The following is a 20,843-nucleotide window of genomic DNA, read 5'->3' on the forward strand; positions in this document are numbered from 1 at the left end:
TTAGATACCAGGTTTTAGTCAAACCAAACCTTTTTATGTTCAAAAACCGGCAAATCTTCTATTAAAGAGTCCAATTATTGAATAGAATTCTTTTCTTTGTCGATTATATCCACTTTAATGTCAATTATAGGTTTTATAAAATGAAACTAGAGTTTAGATTTAGAGGATTTCATCCATATTGTATTAGAAATGTATAATAAACAACATACAGCACGTACAACATAATACATTTATTATCATAGCAAACAACATTGATTGGCACAAGATACATATTACGCTTACATAATTACTAATTAATATAAAGAATTAAATGTAAATTACGCTTCCTCAGTTTGATCATTAACTTCATCTACAAAATCAGCCATCATGTCATCTACAGAAACATCATCAGGTTTGGATAACTTATCGGTAATATTGTTAGCAGGAACTTGGGTTATCATTTCATTTATGTTTCCATTAGTCTTTTCAACCGCAATGGTTACTATGTCATCTTCTGGATTATTAGTTCCATCTACATTTATTACTTCCTCGTTATTAACTGCTTTGTTACTTGATGCTGCGTCATCAATTGTTATTACAACAGAAGTATTATCTGGTTCTGTTGTTGCTTTTCCTTCCTTATCATCTAACGTAATTTCATCACTTTCCTTAGTTTTATCTATTTCTTGTGAAGTTTGGGCAATTTGCCCACAAGTTATCTGAACATCGTCTGTATCATTAGTACTTGGTAGGTTATCATCATCCACTTGCTCTAGAACCCTCACTTTATCGACAGCGGTCGGTAAATCGTAAGCTACTTCCATAGACAATGTTTGATTGTCTTCATCGACATCATCGTTTGATATGTTAGTTTCCAATTGTGTCTTTGCGTCATATATACTTGTCACCTTAGTATTTAGATCGTTAGCTACTTCCGTTTTGTCAGCCAAATCAACTCTTTGATTTTCAATTTCTATTGTAGTTCCATCTACTTGTTCTGTATTACCAGCTTGCATGTCCACATTTTCGTCGACATTATTTGTAACTTCTTTAGTTTTTTCATTTTTTTCAATTTCTAATTCTTCTGTCACTTCATCGTCATCATCACTTATTTCAATTGAACATACAGATTCACTGCTGACACTTATATTATCCGGATCCAAGCGTGGTCTCTTCTTTGTTGGTTCATCGTGAATTGTTATCACTTCTATATTATCTTCATTAGGCATCCTGTAAATATTGGTTAAATTAATAGAGAAATTCATGTAACAAATTGAGACCATTTCTCGAATACATCTCCTCTTACTAATGCGAGTGTTTAGATGGATGGATGTTTGTTTGTTTGAAGGTATCTACGGAAAGGCTCAACGGATCATGATGAAATTTGGCACAGATGTCTACATCTGTGCCAAATTACATAGATATCTGTGCAAATTGAGCAGACAATGCTCTAGCATTGTCTGGAAGAACACATAGACTACTAAGTTTTTTTTAAATTCCGCTCGGATGGAGTTGCGGGCGACATTTAGTATAAGATAAAATCATACCTGTCTTTTCCAAGGAGTTTTTTCAACGCTTTTATATTTCTTTCTGATACAAACTTTGATTTTTCTACTGGATTCTTTTCTTTTGGCACTTCTAAAGCAAAGTTGAGTGATGGCGGTGAGCAATGTAAATGCATTCTAATATCAAGTAATGCTTGCGAACAAAATCTCGCTATCTAAAAATAAAGTTTGATAGTAAGTGTTACTACAATGGTTTAATAACTATGGTTACCGTTTGCATACTAGTATTATTCGTGATAAAGAGTTCTTAATATAACAAAATTAAAAACTATCAAATAAGAAAAGCAATGAATACTTCGACTTAAAACGACTAATAGACACAGATTATATTAACCTTTCAGTAAAAAAAAAAAACTTATAGATAATCCGGCTATATATATATATATATATATATATATAAAATTGACCGTACCTTAATACATTGGTTATTAGACAATGTGCTATAAAGTTGCAGACAGTACTGTGTAGGCGGAGGCAATGTTGCAGGGGCAGTCTTTCTGGAAGCTTCTAATGTACGTAGCAATGCTAGAACATATTCATCCGAGTATGTTGTAGTATTAAAACATTCATGGACTAAATGTTCTTGAAATAACTGCAAAAACAAAAAAAAAACTATTATAAATCTTACTAATATTATAAATGCGAATGTTTGGATGTTTATTTGATGGATTTTGATGAAATTTCGCCCACATATAGAACATAGTCTGCAAGATCACATAGGATACTTTTTGAGTTTTTTCTAAACGCGGACGGAGTCGCGGACGACAGCTTGTGCAGGATATACTTTTAAATACAGTTACAAACCTTATGTGTTGTTGGCTTCAAAAAAACTCCACAAACGGATAAGAAGATTTCCGCACAACTCAAAGCTGCCATAGAGATGTCATTTTTAATTTCTTCAAATCTAAAAAAAAATATTAAGATAGAGTTTTAAACATACAAAAAATATAAACAAAAATATTTTTAATATAAAAGAACTTACTCTACAACTTTATTCTTCTCTCCTGGAATGTGCGTAGCTATTGTGCTTTCTTTTAACATTTGGTTCTGGAGTTTTCTTCTAGCTTTTTTGCTTAGATTTTTCAAAGGCTGTCCTCCAGTCATCTGTTAAATATATATCACATTATGTTATAAAATTAAAAATAAGTATTTGACCTATGTGACATAAAGAGTTACATTAAATTTCTCAGACAATAAATAATAATACTAGCTGTTGCCCGCGACACCGTCTACGTGGAGTTACGAAAAAAACTTAATTTGTCTATGTGTTCTTCCAGGTTATGTTCTAAATCTATGACAAATTCCAGCATGATACATGCTGCCATTCCAGAGACACCTTGTAACAATCATTCATCCATCCATGCAAACATCCACATTTATAGAGACAATAACTTACAGTAAGTTCCACTGTTTTCTTCATTGGAGTGGTATCATCAATGATATGAATAGCAATTTCGTCTTCCCAAGTGTGGCCTGAGAGTCGGTGTGAGTGCAGTGTGGTTAGCCAGTTGCTTAGACTGTTGTATGAGTGACAGCGGACTTGTCTACAAACATGTTATAACATAGTTTCCACTGCACAAACACCATAGATATATAAACTTGTATTTGTTGTATTGTTTGGTAATGGATGACGAGAGTTTTAAATAAATTCTTACTGGTAAATAAAATTTAGGTAAGACTAATGCTTGCTGGCGACTTCGTCAGCACAATTAAAAAAAATATGCTAAAAGTAGGCTATAAAGTCCAGCCCTTCCGGAGATCACCCGGAACAAATTCATTTTTGCGGACAGACATTTAGATAGAATACGAAATATGATTTTTTTCAATACTACATACAAACACTGCAATTTTATTAATATGTATAGATAATATATAGAACAAAAAAAAATGATATTTACCTTGATCCATCAGTTTGATTGTCTGAAGTCCATCTAAATGTTTGCATCACTATTCTGAACACTAAAGGCGAAAAGGGAATCAGATTTGCTCCAAGGCTGGAAAAAAAATTATAGTAGAGATTATTAAGAAGGGATAACTAAAGCTGGCCACCATTAATTACGAGACAAGCCAGACCATCACTATATCAAACTGGCAATATTTTAGTACTAGCTGTTCCCCAGACTCCGTCCGCGCGTATTGAACAAAATTAATTATTAGCCTATGTGTTCTAGACTATGTTTTACATCTATGCCAAATTTCAGCAAGACCCATGTAGCAGTTCTGGACATATCATCAAACATCCATCCATCTGAACATTCGCATTTAAAATATTAGTAAGATTTAGTTATGATTAGGATAATAATAGCGTTATTGTAGAAAATACTTACCAAGCATTTAATGCGTCTAGTGTTCTAAGCGCTTCAATTTTGAGTGAACCAACATCGGTGACTTGAGATTTCTTACCACTGGTAGCACTAAGGGAACTGACAATTACATTTAAAATTGTCTGCGGCTGGATTGGCTTTGGAACTGGATAAATATCTCTGTAAAAAAATTTAATAATCTTTAAGTAAAATGAGTCAGTTTCATGAATAGTCCATAAAAAACTAAGAAAAAATTATTTGTAGAAGATAAAAAAATTAAAGACAATAAAAAAAATTACACAAAAAATGTTTTTAGTTTATTGATTTACTTACACAATCATAGCCTGTATAAAAATGAATACATTTCTAAGTCGAGTTTCTAATAATGTTTGTCTATTTGTAGTCCCTGCAGAGGCTGTGAAATTTATTTCGGACAAAGCTGCTGTTAGCGGTGAAATAGAATCCTTCTGCGTATTATTCTGAAAGCATAGAGTAATAAATAAAAATTTATAAAAAGTCTACCTAAGACTTTTGTCAATTTTCCTCATGTTATTATCATTCAGCTTCAGTTTCTATTTTACATTATAAAACGGATTCATGAAAACAAAACAATAATTGTTATAAGAGATTAAATCAACCAATTTGAAGAAAAGCATTATAACTTTTGTAAGATATTGGCTGTCGCCCTCGACTCCGTCCGCGTGGAATGAAAAAAACTTGATTAGTTCCCAGCAATTATTCGAATTTTTCTCACCTTTAAAACCTTCCCTAGACTTCCACAAACATTTCAAGACTACAATAAGATAAATCCGTTAAGCCATTCTCTAGTTTTAGCGAGACTAACAAACAGCAATTGAATTTATAAATATATAGATAGATAAGTATTCTCATTTGATTGTTATTGCAATATAGAATTCAAGATCAAACCTGTTTACTTCCCTTCTTGTTGAGTTCAACAGTGTCTATGAAAAGAGCATCTATAAGGGAATGCGCTGCATCACATAAGAGAGTCATCTGATCCCGCCATGCTGATTTGGCTGTGATACTATTATTTTGAGGCCATGGTACCTGAGAATAATTATAAATGTGCCAATTTTAAGTATTATAGATAGAACATGTAGAATTTAATAATTCTTATTGTTGGCAAGAAAATCTAACACTATGTCAGTGTATCGGCACAATACTAGCCTTATGAAAATGTCAACATTTATGTCCCCCCTAATCAATCTGATACCTGACTAGGAAATGAAAGTGTTCTTTGAAACAAAAGAATTCTTACAAATAATGTTTAAAATTATATACAGGTGTAAACACAACAATGAGAACTCAACATACAAACATACACTCCTAAACATTTTTATAAAAGAATTATTAATTATTATATTACTGGATATTGTTACCTGTTGTAAAGCATGGGCACATTTAGCGGCTTGTATGACATCATAGTAGTTACTGCTATTTATAAAATGTGTGAGATGTGTTTCTATAGTGGTCTTATGTGTGGAACAATATCTTGGGAACCTAGAAACATAGTTAAATTATTGTTCATTCTATCACAACAAGGTTCAGAAATAAATATAGGACACTGCATTTTTTTAGTAATTATCCAGTTTTTTATATAAAAGAGGTCATTTACAGATAATTAAGGAAGATAAGAATAATGAAAGGTTATAATACCGGCTAAGTACATCGTCCAACGATCGCAACCATTGATTGCAATTAACTGCTGTATGTTTTACGATGTTTTGGAAAAAAGATGTCAGTACTTCTTTGACTGCGTCGCTGTTATTTGGATCAACTTCACGCACTTTGTTTAGTATTTCAGCTGTAAGAAACGCAAATTGCATTATAAAGTTGCGAACGCGAAAGGTATAATTTATTCAACAAGTACGTACACATCTTTGCTGACTATCAAAAAGTTTTTTTGAATGATTGATTCTCGGTTACTTTAAGTCATAACCAGCATGAAATACTTAATAAATCGATAATTTTTTTGAATAGACATGTGTGTTTGACCTGACAGCTAAGTGACAGGGACTGGTGGATGACAATTCTGTTACGTTCCGTTACGCTACGCCCGAGTCCGTAAATCTAGCAGGTTAACAACGAATAAGGATAATAAGGAAGTAGAATAGAAATTAACAATAAGTGACAATAACAGATTTGTAACATGTTCAATGTCAGGGAATATTCTCTGCAACTTATTCTTCAATCAAACGTGTCACAATTTTACTTGTTTCGATCGTGTCACTGTCACATCGCTGTCAACTGTCAAGTAACAAAAACAATCGTCCCACGATCTGTAAATTACTTTAGCACCAAGTTGTAGATGTTTTATTTATGTTTAATTGTTATTAAATGTAGTTTCTTGTTTATTTTGTGTAGACTGACATAAAAGATCAAGACAATATTAAAGTGATTGTTTTAAAATGTCAACATTCACAGGTTTTAGTGAGGAAGATTTAAAGCGAATAAAATCAGCGGAATCTTTCAAGAGTAGCGGTAAATGCAATTATCATATTATTACCTTTCCATATTTACATGAGAAACAAGAAACAACTTACCACGTACATTATTAACTGGGCTAGTTATTGTCATGAGACAGTTAGATGTATACTCTTTGGATGTATTGTTTAGTTGCACATGTAAGCATGAATTCATATGTTTACGTCACCGGAAAAAATTCAACATCACACGTATCATACATATCGTGAGAATTAGTCATATCATCATTTGTATTATGTTTTAAAATCAAAAAGTTATATTCTAAAATCAATTTGAAATTCAGAATAACATTGTGCAATTTATAAATCTAGTAGAGGTTTAAAATCCTTTTTATACTTATGTATTAAGTTACTTATTTAATATTTTAATGATAGTATAATGAGGTAAAGTATATTTGTTCAAATAAAAGTTTTTTTCATTATAGTATCAATGAATAAGTAAATGGAGACTAAACATGCTCATTATCAATGTGTTTCCACAGGAAGTTGCCATATTAAAGATAATTGAATATTTTATTGCATATCCATTCCCACTTACAATTCCATATGTTTATCAGTTAGTAGAATTAATACAGCCATGTGTACAGTAAGAAAATAATTCTATGTTGTTAATGGGACCTATCTCATACTTTAATTTATCAAGTTTTTCAAATAATTATGTTAAAAATGAATAATAACACCAATACTTTATTCCAACAGGTATAATAGATGCTGATTTTGATTTAAGTAATGTACGTAAGATCGAGAAAATTGGTGCAAAACCGAAAAAAGGTATAATTAAAAACTTACCACCTAAGTTACGTAAACAAGATTCAGATGATGCAATAGACAATATAGAATTTAGTAAATGTAAATTAAGTATAAGGACACCAACAACACCTTCAGAACCTACTCTCAGTAATATTGATGATAAAGAAGAAATGGTTGAAGATATAAAGAATGAAATAGAAGGAGAAAATGGAGAATCAAATAGTTTATCGGGAGAGGAGATTGAAAACAGTTTGGATAGAAGAGATAGTATTGTGACACCGGATATAGTGAGAGGTGTAGAGAATTACTCGGAGGATGAACTGGCAGCGCACAGAGTGAAGTTACAGGAGCTACAATTGAAGCAGAAATTGATGGAAGAACAGAATAAGAAGAGGAAAGAGATGCTATCGAAAGCGCTAGCTGACAGGTAATTGAAATATCCTTGATGTGATGATTTGTTCAAGAAATTATTCCATAACCTGATTATCAGTTGCAAGTTACTAAGTTGTGTGTGCTTAATACGAAATGTCCTAGATATTCTTCTCCTTGGTCAGTTTTCTGAGACAAAATCTCTGTATAAAACATATTGTTATTCCTGTCATTATCTTTGACAAAGTATAGATAACAGATAAATGTTTAAGTTGGGGATTTTCAGAAACCCGCTGTAAATGTGCTTTTGTACTTGAAAGCTGATGGTAAAGCCCTTTTTAAAAAAAAAATAACTGAAATCAAAAATATTGCCATATGATTTATCATGATTGCAAATAGTTATTAAATAGACTTCCTATCATTAGTTCTATAGTGTGTATCAAACGTCAATTTTATCTTTACACTATCAGCCTATCTTAAAATACGTTGCGACACACAATTTTGGCGAACGAAATAGTCCATTTCAGTTCTGTGATAACCGTCCAGTTTCAAGTATGTGCGACATTTACTATGAACAAATGGTATAACCTACTCACAAAAACAATATGGTAAATAATTCAGTGATTAATTCTTTGAAAAAAAAATGATAGATTATTTTATTTTTTTAATTTTGTATACGTTACACGGTTTTTTTTGGAACACATAGTGGTATTTTTCCTATCCAATGTTATGGGTTAGGATACCTTCATAGTAAATTACATCTTCGAAAATTTGTTCCAATTTGGATTACAGATCACAAGAAAATTATCTTGGCATGTTCTTCTGTAGTCTGGAAAATTGCCTCTCGAGTTTATTTGATATTTCACGATATCTCTTTTTTTTAAACTGCAGATTTTTAATCTACATTCATCATTGTTTTTAAAATGTGTTTCCCTGACACTTCTGTGTTTATAGGACACGACAAACAGAAGAGGAAGTGTTACGACTGGAGAAAATAAAAAAAGAGTTACAAGTATTAGATGGACAGTTCTCGCATGATGTAGCTTTGTTAAGAAAGAAGATTGATCAAGCCTGTTTGAGTTACTCTGAAGCAGAGTAAGTATAGACAAGTATTTGACATCGCTTGACCTTGAAATATTAGCCAAGTCGTTAGCAAAATATTTGGTGTTCACTTAATATAAGCGACGTATCAAAAATTTGAAGAATGTCTAAATTATTTTTTTTTTATTAATGGTTGATTTTTTCTATTTCCAGAAAACAATATTTAAAAGTGGAAAAGGAGTTTCTTCAGGCGAAAATTAATTTGCAAAAGGAAAAAGAAAAGAAAGAGTTACTTACAGAACATTTGTGTGCTTTGATTACACACAATGAAACGAGAAAAGCTCAGAAATTAGAAACTTTGATGTTGGAACTTGCAACGGATAAGAAAATTATTGTCAGTGAGACTGAACCGAATATAGAACAACAAATAGAAGATAAAAAACCTGTTATTGTCGATGGTATTGATGAAAGAAATGGTAAAATGGTTGAAATACCAAACGATAGTTGATTTTAAAATAAAATTTTATTTATAACAAACTCTCTAATGTTAGTGTCGTCTATTTCTTAATGTTGCCAGTATCATATAATTACTAAAAAACTCCCAAATATATTGGTGCAATTATTTAAAAAGTTTATTTATGTGCCTTATTAATATAGATATGTGAACTTATCTATTTAAATGTTATTAAGAAAATAGGTCGTGTAAAACATGACAATTTTTAGTTTTAAGGTTAGGTATAAAAATAATTATTGCATTTCATTTAAAATTAATACATTGTATTATGATTAACTTAATTGAATTTAATTTTTATTCAATGATATCTAGAATTAACATATTTTTGTAACAATTTATACGATAATAAAAAAATCTATAACATCAAGATGGTAATTTTATTTTTAAATCTAAGAAAAATTTCATGCTTAAAATTTCTAAGATTTATAACATTTGGCCTTAAAAAATATGTTGATTATTTACATTTTTTGTACTGTTGCATCAAGTTAAGACATTTGGATGAAATGAAACATTCTCAATTTAGAAGTATAGTAGTATACTCTTGGAATGTTGAAAAAAAAATACACAAAAATGTCAAAAGAAAAGAATAGGAAAATCTACGTAATAGTTTCAATAAGAAAATATAATTTTTTGCCCAGGTCACAAAAAAGATTAACCGTGGGTTTCTGAGACAAAAATCTCTGGATAAAACACATCGTCATCCATGTCATTAACTTTGACAAAACATATGTTTTAAACGGAAATGCGGTCTCAGAAACCCACGGTAAGTCGTAAAACTAAAACGTAGTTGGACAAAGACCTACATGTACACGCGCAGAACAGTACAATACGTATTTTCACAGATTAAAAAGACAAAAGAATAACAGTAATAAATCTATTATTTAATCGATTAAAACCTTTTCTCAAATATCTCCTAAGTTTTGGTCCAAATCTAAAATTATATTGCACTGACTATCGTCAACATTGTGAATTTTGAAATTTCTATAATTAAATTCAAAAATTTAACACTTTCAAATACTGATACTTTTCTTCCATTATTGCTTTTTTATAGAAGAATGTTCATCGACACTTGGTGAAGAACATTCTTCTGCCCGTATGCTATCCCCAATTCCAATAAGAATACTTCTTATTTTCTCCTCGTAGAATAGCTTTTATATTAACATCCGCGTCATGCAATTCCTTTCTCTTTTCTCTCTCCATTTTGATAAGTTCCAAGCCGCGTTTCGCAGCGCAATGATATCGCTGACTTAATGATGCCTCTGATCCTTTTATTCTTGGAATGTGTCCAGTATATCCAGCTATTGGTGGGAATTCCGGCGATATTGTGTGGTCTGCAATTTAAAAAGTTGGGGGTATAAACTAAGCGTACTATCATACGTAGTATTCGTACGAACAACGCAGTTGCTTCAGAGGGAGATAAACGTATGCGAATACAATAAGTTTATCTCGCTCTGAAGCGACTGCCGACCGTTGTTCCGACGATTCCGATTTATGACTAAATTAACCCTTATGGTTTTGGGTACAGATTTCGAAATGCATGGGTTCGAACTAACGTCGGAAAAGTCCACCAAATCATATTAAAGTACGATTAACCTTGAAGTAGGTTAATCGTTATTTAATAAATAAATGCATTAAAATGCAGTTCAAGCTAATTTTATGAACAGTTAAGAGAAATGATTTATTACCTTTGTATTTATTGATCTCTTTAAATTTATTTAAATCGCGCCGTATTTCATCTCTTGTGTGTATTGTCTCCATTTTAGGAGCACTTCTAGAACGTATATAGCTCTTATTGAAATCCGCTTTACGTCTCAATTCTCGTTGGTTTTCTGAGAAATCTGCCATACAGTCATCAGCCGCCCGGCCGTATGACTTACCATATCTGTAAGGTAAACATTAATATGTTCACTTTTCGTGGGTTTCTGAGCCCAAAATCTCTGCTTAAAACATATCTTTGGATAAACAGAGATAACAATATGTTTTAAAATGGGTCAGAAATACACGAAGACTCGCCTCTTTATTTATCACGCATCTTTAGTTTCTGTTGTCTATGGTATCGACAGAGGCGCCGCCACTTATTTCGCAAACAACTAGCTTTTTTTACCTAGGTATTAGGACAAACAAACAAATGACCCATCACTCAGCAGAGTGGTGGTTGCGCTACTCATTTTTTTGTAATTAGGTTTATTAGTATAAATATGAGATGTGCAATGTAAGAAATTTAGCTTAAATATTAGTTTAATTCAAATCCATGCCACTACGATTTATTTAGTATGATAGTAAACTTGCAAGATATAGCTCTAGTTTGCTATACCTGAAATGCATTCCGGGCACATATCCAGTGTATCCTGTCATGTACGCCGGCTGGCGATGCTTTACACTATCGTATACGTCAGTGGTGGGTGAATTACGTCGCGGCATGTTGTTTAGCTCGTAGTTGTCACGAGGACGGTATTCTAAGGGCTTACTGTAAAAACAATGACGTTAAAGACAATTACCAAGTTACGATTATAGCGCATCTTGCAATCTCTGCAATCTTGCAATTTTATAATCGCCATCTTTGAAGAGATAAGGAATGTTTCAATGAATCAGTGGATTTTGGACTTACTTGAATAATCCTTTGCTTCTTATTTCTCTAAGTATTTGTCGTGTGTTGTCTCCGTAGCATTTACCGTATCGGAATTTGAGCATAGGACAGTGGCCAGTATATCTGAAGTTAAGATACGTAGATTAATAGAGATCCATCATATACTCTCTTTCGTTATAGGTCCATTAGAGAGTTATTGAACAAAAATAATGAGATAAAATTGTTTAATAGTTGCGGAAAACTTGTGAATCTTTCTGTTCATAGTAAAAGCTATTAACTAAAGTAGGTAAGAAGGGCGTCAGCTTATCTGACTTTATCATGATCCATATCTTTGAGGGCGCGGAGTACAGAGGTCGTTAAGTTTTACTATGAAAGAGCTTTACAAACTAAGTACAAAACCTTTATATTGGCTTTTTTTGGCGTCTTTAAAATAAAATTTTTAACATGGCATTACAGATTAGCCAAAAAATACGTGTCGAAATATAAATTTGGATATATGAAATAGCAGTATACTTGTATGTTTAACATTGACCTAGATATGTCACGGCCAAATCAAATTGTTACCCCTTAAATATCCATGTATTTCAATGATGGCCTGAAAAGATTTTCGTAAGTTAATTTCCGTGAAAGCTTCGTCATTGACCTTGTAATTTGTAAATCGATTGACGCGTTGAATGCGGCTCTGGAAAACAATATAAACATCTGATACTAAGCTCACACACGCAAACGTACTAAAAATGTTTAAATTTATGAAAACTAGGTTAGGTTTTATATTATTGTAATAAGACCTAGAAACATAGCTCAGCACTAATGAAAAAATAGGGGGAAAGGACCACTATTATTTTGATGTTATACTTAAGATTAATAAAATGTTTAATGACTACACACGTTTATTGGTCTCTAAACAAAATTTGAGTAACTATAAAACTATTCTTAATGAGGCAGTAAAGGCTTGCTTTGCCAACTTCTAGTACTAGCGAGGTGAGGAAAAGAAGAAGAAAAATGCCTGCCAGTACAACAACCGCAGATACAGATTAAAAAATAACTCATTGCCACCGTAGCTGGCACAAAGGTAGACGTTGAGTTTTGTAATTGCTTTTATCGAATGTTTCGCGTTTTCCCGCCAATCTGTATGGAGAATCATTGTAGGGCGGGAACGGCGGTGCCTGGTACTTTCCCCCGGCTTTATTTGCGACTAGCACAGATTACAAAAATAAATTCCATAACAATCGTTGTTCGTGTTCAACATTCATTTACTAGGTTTTGCAACTTCGATAATTTATGTTTTGTGTCGCTTAATCGGCAAGTCCTAAGTCTCTCCATCATATGGATAAGGGGAAGTTAGAGCGGTGAAGAGCTTAAATCTTGGAATGGTGGTTACATTAGAGATGAAAACGGGCGGGAAGAAGGCATTAGAAATTATATTGAATTATTCTACAATCTATGATTGAATTCCGTTTCACTTGACGAAGCGGTTACGCAAACTATTCATTTGTTAAAACGTTTTGTCTTTTGTTATCGTGGGAATAGATTATGAGACTTCCGTTTACGCAATCCGTAGGTAAGTCGCATAGTTATATAAAACAAGGATACTTATATTATTCCCTTAATTTTTTTGAAAGTATTTCTTGAACAAAAACTAAGTTGTTTTTTTAAAGAAGTTTCGTCTATGTAAATGATTAGACTTGAGGTCAGTGTTTTGTCTATATCTTTATTTGCTATATAAATGTTTTACTTCATTGACCCGCTTAGCGTGGACCTGTATGTAGGTCAAGTTGTAGTTGGTACAAATTGATAGTTGAAATGTAAAGAAAAAAAAAGTTAAATGTTTCACATTATTTTTCAAATGGCCAGTAATATTTTGATGTTTAAAGCAGAAAAAAAACTAATCTTTGATAAAATATCTCTTTCCCTCTTCGATTTCATAGTGAATTATAATTTTAAATTTGGGTAAAAAGATAAATGTAGTATTTAAGTTATGTTATTTTTTTAGTACAAATGTGCACATCTGTGAAGACATGTGTCATAATGACACACCTTTTGAAGCGTTTTAAAGTTTACATAAAGTTATATGCATCGAAACGTATACTTTTATGGTAGCTTGATCTAATCAGGGTTAATGTGCGTCCTAATTCAAGGAAACTAAACCATAACTGCAATGTTGTTTCATTCATTCATTAGTAAGAATCTTCTATATTTTCTGATGCTGATAATTTGATAAACGTAGAATGTTTAATTTATCTCTATGCTATTTCTGAATATATCTATTGTAATTTCTTGGTAGTAGTTGAAAACAGTTGACCTTTAATAATAAATAATTTCTCTTATTTTAGTAAAGTTAATTGAATGACAACAATTTTTCTTACACATTTATTGCGCGATCCGCGGTTTTCCGTATCCGGTCAATGCGTACGCGCTCTAAGGATGTAAGTTAAAGGTGCGTGAATAAAGCCATCCAAATAAAGAAAATGTTATTGTCCAGAGGTAATTGTTACCTGAATCTGTTTACATGCACTTGTAATTACAATGTCACAAAAGCAATAAGACTGTTTATTGTTAAACATTTTGGCGGTTTAGGTAACAATGTTGAATATTTGGATAATCAAAACGTAAACCGGACAATGATGACAAATATAATCGATAAAACGAATCGAACGGACACTTCTTCATTCATTGTAACCCGCGAAATATCAGTGGCAGCACGCAATGAAGTGCCTTTGCCTTTTTCTTTGTTTTTTAGAAGTTGTTAATACGATGTACTTCGCCACTATAGGAAGACCGGGGTGTATCACGTATAATAATACCTGTAAGTAAATTTATGTACACTTCTCTTTCGTGATAAAATATTATATAATTATTTTTAAAATTAAAGAGTTTATAGCTATATATTTTTATGTCATTAAAAATCAATAAAATAATGAAGAACACGGGAGTGTCCACTTTCTAATTTTAAAAAAACAACTGTACAATTTGGTTTCTTTTTATTGAATAAGCCAGGGCTTGACCACGATCCCATCTGATATTAAGTAAGACATGGTAGAAAGATGAAGTAAACTTCAGATGATTGAAAAATGTTTATGGTTCGGGGGTTTTGAGCACCATCCACTCCTAAATCTATTTATTAGAAGTGATCTACCTGGACTAATGTCATTTCCAGGTGTAGCTTCTTGTCCTGAGCACATGCACCGTGTAGACAGCGAGTGTCGACCAACGCCATCACAGCGGACGTGTGACGAGCCGGTCGCTATGCCCATGGGTGTCATTTGCGACTGGTCAAGATGTGACTGTGACTTCCCCTTTGTGTTACATTTACCATCAGGATATTGTTTCGCGTATGAGGACTGTCCTTGAAGGAGAAATATCCTAGACAATGTTTCAGTGCCTAATTAGTTGGATAGTAATACTTTTGTAAATATAGTAAAAGTGATAAGTTGTACTTAAATTTGTTTATTTTTTTAGCCAACTTCAAAAAGAAGGAGTTTTTTTATGTGTGTTACCGCGGAACTCCGTCCCTGGTGCTCCGATTTTGATTTTTTTTTTGATCGAAAGGTTTTTTGTATTGAATTAATCAAGTAGTTAATTGTGATATGTAAAATAAATTTTAATGTCTTTGACACTAGACAGTTTTATTAGTGGAGGAATTAAAAAAAAAAAATATATTATCTTGCGATTGGGTGCTAAAGAATGTTAATTAGTTAATCTCTTGATCGCGTTATATTTTGATTGGTTCAATCGTAAAGTTATTTAAGATAAACCTGACAATCATAGTTATTATTTATTGAGAAAAAACAAGCTGTAATATATATGTATGTTTGTATAAATCAATTTATGATATATAACTTTCATTTTAAAGGTAAATAGGTAAAAATATTCGAAAACGTATTTCAAATATTCAGGTTAATATCGTTGTCATCCAACTTGGAATGATTTTTAGACCCCTTTTAATTTAACGCTTCAGCAAAACGCAATTACAGATTATAAGATTACCGTAATATGAAATCTACGCACGTGAGATATAATAAGAAAACACAATCAATGCCTGTAATATCAAAGTAAAATAACATTTAATGTGTTTCAATGCATATACAGTATGTTTATAAATACAATAATACTAAAATCTTCATTTGTTTCTATGCTTTGTTAAAATGAGTACTCGCGACATTTTAAGATCTACCTGTACGTCCGTCATCGTACTGCCCCACCGAGTTTTTTTTCGTGGACCTAGAATCACTTTGGAATCATTGATTATTTAAAATTAGAAAGACGGCGACGCAGCCACCCGTCAAGTTCCGTCTCCCGAAAAGGCGAAAAGTGGATTGCGGAGGTCCGTTTGACCACACCAAATGGAGATCCGTGATCTTTGCCTACGGCTTTGGGTTACAGGCATGAGTTGTGTCTATGTGTATTAGGGTGTTCTAAAGATATCAGTGAAGATTTAACAATGCAACTATATATTTAATGCTTCTATCCACATCAGTCTTAATACTTTCCGCTGACTTGCTAATCTATTTCCGTAAGTTAATAGCCCAGACTCGGCAAACCTATTCTTCCGATTGTATCTTACAAAGGGAAATAGATCAAATGGATAAGGGGTAATAGCAAAGATACTACGATTACTCAAGTATAAGAAATTATTGGGTATTGTATTCATAGCAGGCGAAAGAATAGCGTCGAAATAAATGTAATTTAAGGTCCATTATTTATTTATTATATCGTGGGTTACCGCTGTCCAAGAATTTTTAAAAAATAAAGTGTCGTTTTTATATATCGTCTTTGAAAAAAGACTACAATTAGTAGTAGAATACCTTTATCGTAAAATTCTACTTAAAATTTTGTTGCCATTACAATTATTTTTTTTATGTTTTTTAGACATAAAAGTTTACATTCTGATGTATGAGAGATATTATACAATAAGTTTGTCAATTTCAAATGAAATGACGCACATTGGGTGAGGTTGGTCGATTAAAGAATCATAGAGGTAGGACGATGTCCATTGTGTCAGTCAATTGTGGATTCACCAATAAAATGTGCTACGTCGTGATTTATTTGGAAATCTATTTAATCTAAAAGTATTTGTGACATTGAATTGCAATTACAGATTAAATTAAATCAAAGAATATGTATTCCATAGAGTATACGTATGTACATGATATTGGCATGACGCTTATTCTGTTAGATAAAAAAAGAGATTATTCTCTATGTTTTTGCACTGATATTTCAACAATGGAAATTCACGTTAATATCGAAACTACAGAAAAGATATAAAATATTCGTAATAAAATGCACAAATAAATATGTATATCCAATAAAAATCCGAACTTATAATTCCATTCACAAAAATCTGTCAGAAGCGTTCGCGCAAATAATACTTACGCTAATTAACTCAATACTGAGATTAGCAATGATTTTTAAAAGAATTGTATTTATAACTAACACAAGTTAAGATGCTAGCTTGAGTAGTAACAGTGTGCTAAAGATGAACATGAGACTCGTATCAAATGCAAAGAAACAGTTCAAACATTACATTTCTACAATGAACGAAACTATGCAATGCTCATTAAGCTCGTTAGAATATTTTAGGAGGTAATTTTTTTTATACAATGCACGAAAAATGCTGTGACGTCAATGGAAAGGTGAGTATAGTCGTGCAGATGACATTTTGCTACGATGTAGGCATAGGTAACTAAATGTCTGACCTGCAGATCATCTTACGGCTCAAATGTGTGATCTGTGATCCGAATCATAGATCAGCTCATTTTGTACCTGCATAAAGTTATGATTTCGGTTCGAGATGCAAACTCCGAATTGCTGGTACAGGCAGCACGCGGCTCATCGATTCGCATAGTTATAGCTGCCAATTTCGTTGTTGAACCGCAGCTCAATGATTCAAGTTTATGTGACTTGAACAATTGATCTGGTTCAAATTTGATTTACACATGGTTACTACGATGTCGTCTTTGGTTTTTGTATAGAAAATCAAGAATGGCTACTATTGTATTGTTATACGCGTTATTGCGTTTATTAAAGACGCGCTTCGTCGGCTGTGAATCGTATATTAATTACATTGTTACCACGACATTTATAGACGATTTCACTTCGATCTATGAATTCTGTATCTTCGTAATGCATAAACAATTAAGTGAAGTTTATCCACATGTTTGTTATTTATGGACTTTTGCATGAACATACATACATTTTAATTTGTAGGTAATATTTTAATTAGAGAAACTGGGTGATTTGTTTATCATCTTATCGTCAGACCTTTAGGTACTATGAAACAGAAAAGTTCGAGATATTTTATAAATAAACTGTTGTATCCTTTGATTGCGTTGGTTTAGAAGTTTTATTTTTTCACAGCACCGAGAGACCGCAGACCTGAGTATTTGATATAAATTCCAGCTTGATACCTTCACGCGTTATTGAGAAAACGCTATAAGGGTTCAGATTTTTTCCTATGAAGTACGGAACCCTCAAAACGCATTATTTAAATTAGATTTCGACACAAAGCTTACATTTACATTAAATACATATTTGAGGACGTATTTTTAGATTCTTCAGCTACTTATGTTGGTGTGAAACATAACATTATTTTTGATATGCGCTTATGAGAAATTATTAAGTGACTGTTCTCACGCGTATTCGAATTCCTTTTTTTTAAGTGATTAACATCTGGCAGTTTAAGCATATCTTAGTCTGAGAAAGCGAATTCTTTATAAATACTTCTGAGTAACTCGTCGGATCCTTTTAGATGACCATAGATTAAGGACATATTTCTGTTAAAGATTATTTTATAAATCACTGGAAAAATCTTAGTAAAATCTACGCTTTACTTCTTTTTAACCAACAAGTATCTGGTATATTGATATTTAATATACTTTTAATATGCTAGAGACTTCGTTTCTACTCATAAATATAAAACCAAAATGCCAAACCTGTATGGATTACTTATCGTTCTGTTACTAATAATATAATGATTTATTTAAACCAAAAAAAACATAAAAATATACATCAGTTTTTGGAGCATCCTTTTAAGTATATATTATAATACATGCGACATAATGCTCCGTTCTTCCGTACCATACATTTTTATTTTTACAATATTCACCTTAGAAATAAACAAAAAAGTGACAAGCAATCTATGTAGTTAGAAAGAGAACACCATTCATTGAAACATTGCGGGTGTTTATAATTATGATTCAAGCGTAAGGACCCGTTCACACTATGTTCAATATGTATTAGTAAAATACATCGTTTACTGAATGTAACACATCGTTTGTTAGCCAACTTACCAAATCAAGCGTGTTACGATCAACGCAATGTCACGGACATAACACTCACTAATGTGATACACGAGCCTATATGTAACTCGACACTTGATTCGATCTATGATATATCTAGAATCTATATCGTTTTAATCTTTAAGATCTAGATGAGCGCTGATCCAGTAACCAAGAAAGGCTGTGAGCCCAACACTTACACAGCCATGTATATCCTTGGTGAATTAAAAAAAATAAACAAATTTGCATTAATCTTCTGATGTATATATAGATATATCTACGTCTATGGATAATATTACAGATAACACAAGGGTGTTCGAAACTACATTTTTTAATATTCTTTGGTGGGCAGAGTCCCATTGCCGCGTTACAACCTACGACAATTTCTACGAATTATGTTGCTACGATTGTATGAGAATGAGAAGTACATATTTACAGTCTGAATTTCACCTTGATTACGATTTATTTAAGTACTGGCCGTCGACCTCTACTCGGAATTAGAAAAAACACTTAATTTGTAGCTTATATATTCGTCTAGACTAATAAATGTATGCCAAAAGCAAGAACCATGCGGACGATCTGGAGATATCTTCTAACAAACATAAATCAATCCATCTATACATTCATATTCATTCGCATTTATAATATTAGTAATTTATTAAAGAGTTATATTTGTTGTAATATTGCCAATCGTCAAAAGCCTTTCTTTAAATACAAAAAAAGGAATATTTATTGTTAGTATCCATAGCAACAGGGCATTGTCCCTCGTATACTTGAACCAAAATTATCAACGAACATAAGCGTTTTACATTTATTTCTACAAATTAAATGTTAACTATTTAGGTTCCATGTTTTTTTAACATTTTTTAGCCACTTGACCTTGAGTATTTTTATTTGAAATGAGAGATCCATGGCGATGTCTATCCAGGGTTAACATCGTAAAAATTATTTAATTTTTTTTTGAAAATTACGCCTTTGCTCTATTTTGGACTCCTTTAATGTTCAGAATCAGTCATAGGTTTTTTAAAAACAATGAAATATTTTCTTAACTGGAAATAGAACCTTATGGAATAAGAACTTGAACACGAAGAGTCGTCATACGTATAACGAATCATTTTCTTTAAGCGTTTATAATTTAAATTAAATATTTCGCTTACGTAGTTAGTGGCCAATAAAAAAATCATAATTTCAAACAAATATTGTAACTGGTATTCTAATTTAATTAGATAAAAAAAACATTAAGTTTGCTGAAACTTTATTAAAATCTACTCACCCCGGTATAAAACATCCGTTGGGCTGTGATATATAATTCTGCTTTTCGCGCCCGGTAACATCTACCCACATGATTTTCTAAACGTTTGTTTATATTACGACGATATTAAAAAACGACATTGTGCGGACCTACCATTTCGTAACGTTTGCCCACCAAGCGGCGGTTGTCGAGACTAATGCACGGAAAATTAACGTTCTATTGCTGAGGTGCTTCAAAGGAAAAGTTGTGATTTTTAATTTCATTGCGCGCGCAATAGAAATCTCGCCGAAAAATATTGCAAAGTATATTCATAAGATAGTTTTTCACTTTGCTAGTATAGCGGTGATAGTATAAATAGTCAGAAACAAAAATTAATTTTTTTTTGGCGATGCGATCACCTAAAACTTAAAAGAAATTATCAGTAAAACTTTGTACTGACCAATGATTGAATATATTTTCCAGTACAAAGAGGTTTTATATATAGGAGAATAATATTTATATGGCATAAACCATTTATATTTCATCGGCAAAAATATTTAACAGCTTTGCTGTGAAAAATTCGTATTAATTAAAGCGCCTGCGAGTTTAATTTATGCAATATTTGGCTTTCGTTCAGAAATACATTTTTGTTTTCATTAAAGTGAATGGCTACAAAATTCTTGTAGACTAAGAATTAAATAACTTAATTAAATAAAATACCGA

General features: G+C 32.1%; 3 protein-coding genes across 3 annotated transcripts; 1 reads left to right on the forward strand and 2 right to left on the reverse strand.

Annotated features, from left to right (window-relative positions):
* Positions 1-195: 195 nt before the first annotated feature.
* On the reverse strand, positions 196-5,891 carry LOC106121363 (uncharacterized). Its single transcript, XM_013317008.1, has 13 exons — positions 5,743-5,891; positions 5,525-5,672; positions 5,248-5,368; positions 4,775-4,915; positions 4,181-4,326; positions 3,872-4,027; positions 3,443-3,538; positions 2,941-3,088; positions 2,527-2,648; positions 2,349-2,448; positions 1,957-2,136; positions 1,527-1,699; positions 196-1,209 (listed from the first exon to the last, which is right to left on the reverse strand). Exons 1-13 carry the CDS (start codon positions 5,744-5,746, stop codon positions 318-320), a joined length of 2,427 nt encoding a protein of 808 aa, XP_013172462.1. The 5' UTR covers positions 5,747-5,891; the 3' UTR covers positions 196-317.
* A 205-nt stretch (positions 5,892-6,096) lies between these two features.
* On the forward strand, positions 6,097-9,166 carry Gorab (Golgin, RAB6 interacting). The gene is made up of 4 exons (XM_013317009.1): positions 6,097-6,349; positions 7,051-7,528; positions 8,425-8,565; positions 8,725-9,166. Exons 1-4 carry the CDS (start codon positions 6,277-6,279, stop codon positions 9,017-9,019), a joined length of 987 nt encoding a protein of 328 aa, XP_013172463.1. The 5' UTR covers positions 6,097-6,276; the 3' UTR covers positions 9,020-9,166.
* An 877-nt stretch (positions 9,167-10,043) lies between these two features.
* On the reverse strand, positions 10,044-20,325 carry LOC106121105 (protein FAM166B). The gene is made up of 5 exons (XM_013316606.1): positions 20,163-20,325; positions 11,634-11,735; positions 11,340-11,492; positions 10,711-10,907; positions 10,044-10,356 (listed from the first exon to the last, which is right to left on the reverse strand). Exons 1-5 carry the CDS (start codon positions 20,231-20,233, stop codon positions 10,124-10,126), a joined length of 756 nt encoding a protein of 251 aa, XP_013172060.1. The 5' UTR covers positions 20,234-20,325; the 3' UTR covers positions 10,044-10,123.
* Between the last annotated feature and the right edge of the window lie 518 nt (positions 20,326-20,843).

This window comes from Papilio xuthus, unplaced genomic scaffold (genome assembly GCF_000836235.2).
Source record: "Papilio xuthus unplaced genomic scaffold, Pxut_1.1 DF826945.1, whole genome shotgun sequence".
Taxonomy (NCBI): Eukaryota; Metazoa; Arthropoda; class Insecta; order Lepidoptera; family Papilionidae; genus Papilio; species Papilio xuthus.

Coding starts and splice junctions, on each gene's coding strand:
- LOC106121363 (XM_013317008.1), bottom strand. Junction 4,028..4,180: donor TTTATACAGGCTATGATTGT/GTAAGTAAATCA, acceptor ATTTTTTTACAG/AGATATTTATCCAGTTCCAA. Junction 3,539..3,871: donor CTAGACGCATTAAATGCTTG/GTAAGTATTTTC, acceptor TTTTTTTTCCAG/CCTTGGAGCAAATCTGATTC.
- Gorab (XM_013317009.1), top strand. CDS start 6,277: ATGTCAACATTCACAGGTTTTAGTGAGGAAGATTTAAAGCGAATAAAA. Junction 6,350..7,050: donor GGAATCTTTCAAGAGTAGCG/GTAAATGCAATT, acceptor TTATTCCAACAG/GTATAATAGATGCTGATTTT. Junction 8,566..8,724: donor TTGAGTTACTCTGAAGCAGA/GTAAGTATAGAC, acceptor TTCTATTTCCAG/AAAACAATATTTAAAAGTGG.
- LOC106121105 (XM_013316606.1), bottom strand. CDS start 20,233: ATGTGGGTAGATGTTACCGGGCGCGAAAAGCAGAATTATATATCACAG. Junction 11,493..11,633: donor AGAAGCAAAGGATTATTCAA/GTAAGTCCAAAA, acceptor TTGTTTTTACAG/TAAGCCCTTAGAATACCGTC. Junction 10,908..11,339: donor GTGCCCGGAATGCATTTCAG/GTATAGCAAACT, acceptor TTTACCTTACAG/ATATGGTAAGTCATACGGCC.